We start from the raw sequence: 212 nt of genomic DNA, 5'->3' as shown, positions 1-212 counted from the left end.
AGAGGCCCTCCGGCCCGCCTCTCACCTTTGACGTCGTTGGCCAGCGCCTTCCACGTCGGGGCGAAGGCGATGCAGTGGCCGCACCAGGAGGCGAAGAACTCCACGGCCCAGGCGCTGTGGGAGCCCAGCACGGCGCCGCGCACCGTATCCGCCTGCAGCAGCGTCAGCGGGTCGGAGGACGAGTAGAGCGCGGAGCGCGGGACCGCGCCGGC

At 73.1% G+C, this 212-nt stretch overlaps 1 protein-coding gene across 1 annotated transcript in view; it reads right to left on the bottom strand.

Moving 5' to 3' along the window:
* QSOX1 (quiescin sulfhydryl oxidase 1) overlaps positions 1 to 212 on the bottom strand; it is a gene marked incomplete at its 5' end in the record, with an annotated part of 32,764 nt that extends 32,552 nt beyond the window's left edge. Inside the window, one exon of the mRNA XM_077763356.1 lies at positions 26 to 212. Within this exon, the coding sequence (XP_077619482.1) occupies positions 26 to 212 (187 nt within the window). The remainder of the gene's footprint in view (positions 1 to 25) is intronic.

Source organism: Crocuta crocuta, unplaced genomic scaffold (assembly GCF_008692635.1).
Source record: "Crocuta crocuta isolate KB4526 unplaced genomic scaffold, BGI_CrCroc_1.0 scaffold3, whole genome shotgun sequence".
Taxonomy (NCBI): domain Eukaryota; kingdom Metazoa; phylum Chordata; class Mammalia; order Carnivora; family Hyaenidae; genus Crocuta; species Crocuta crocuta.
The sequence above is the reverse complement of the archived record's forward strand: the minus strand, read 5'-3'. Positions and strand labels throughout refer to the sequence as shown.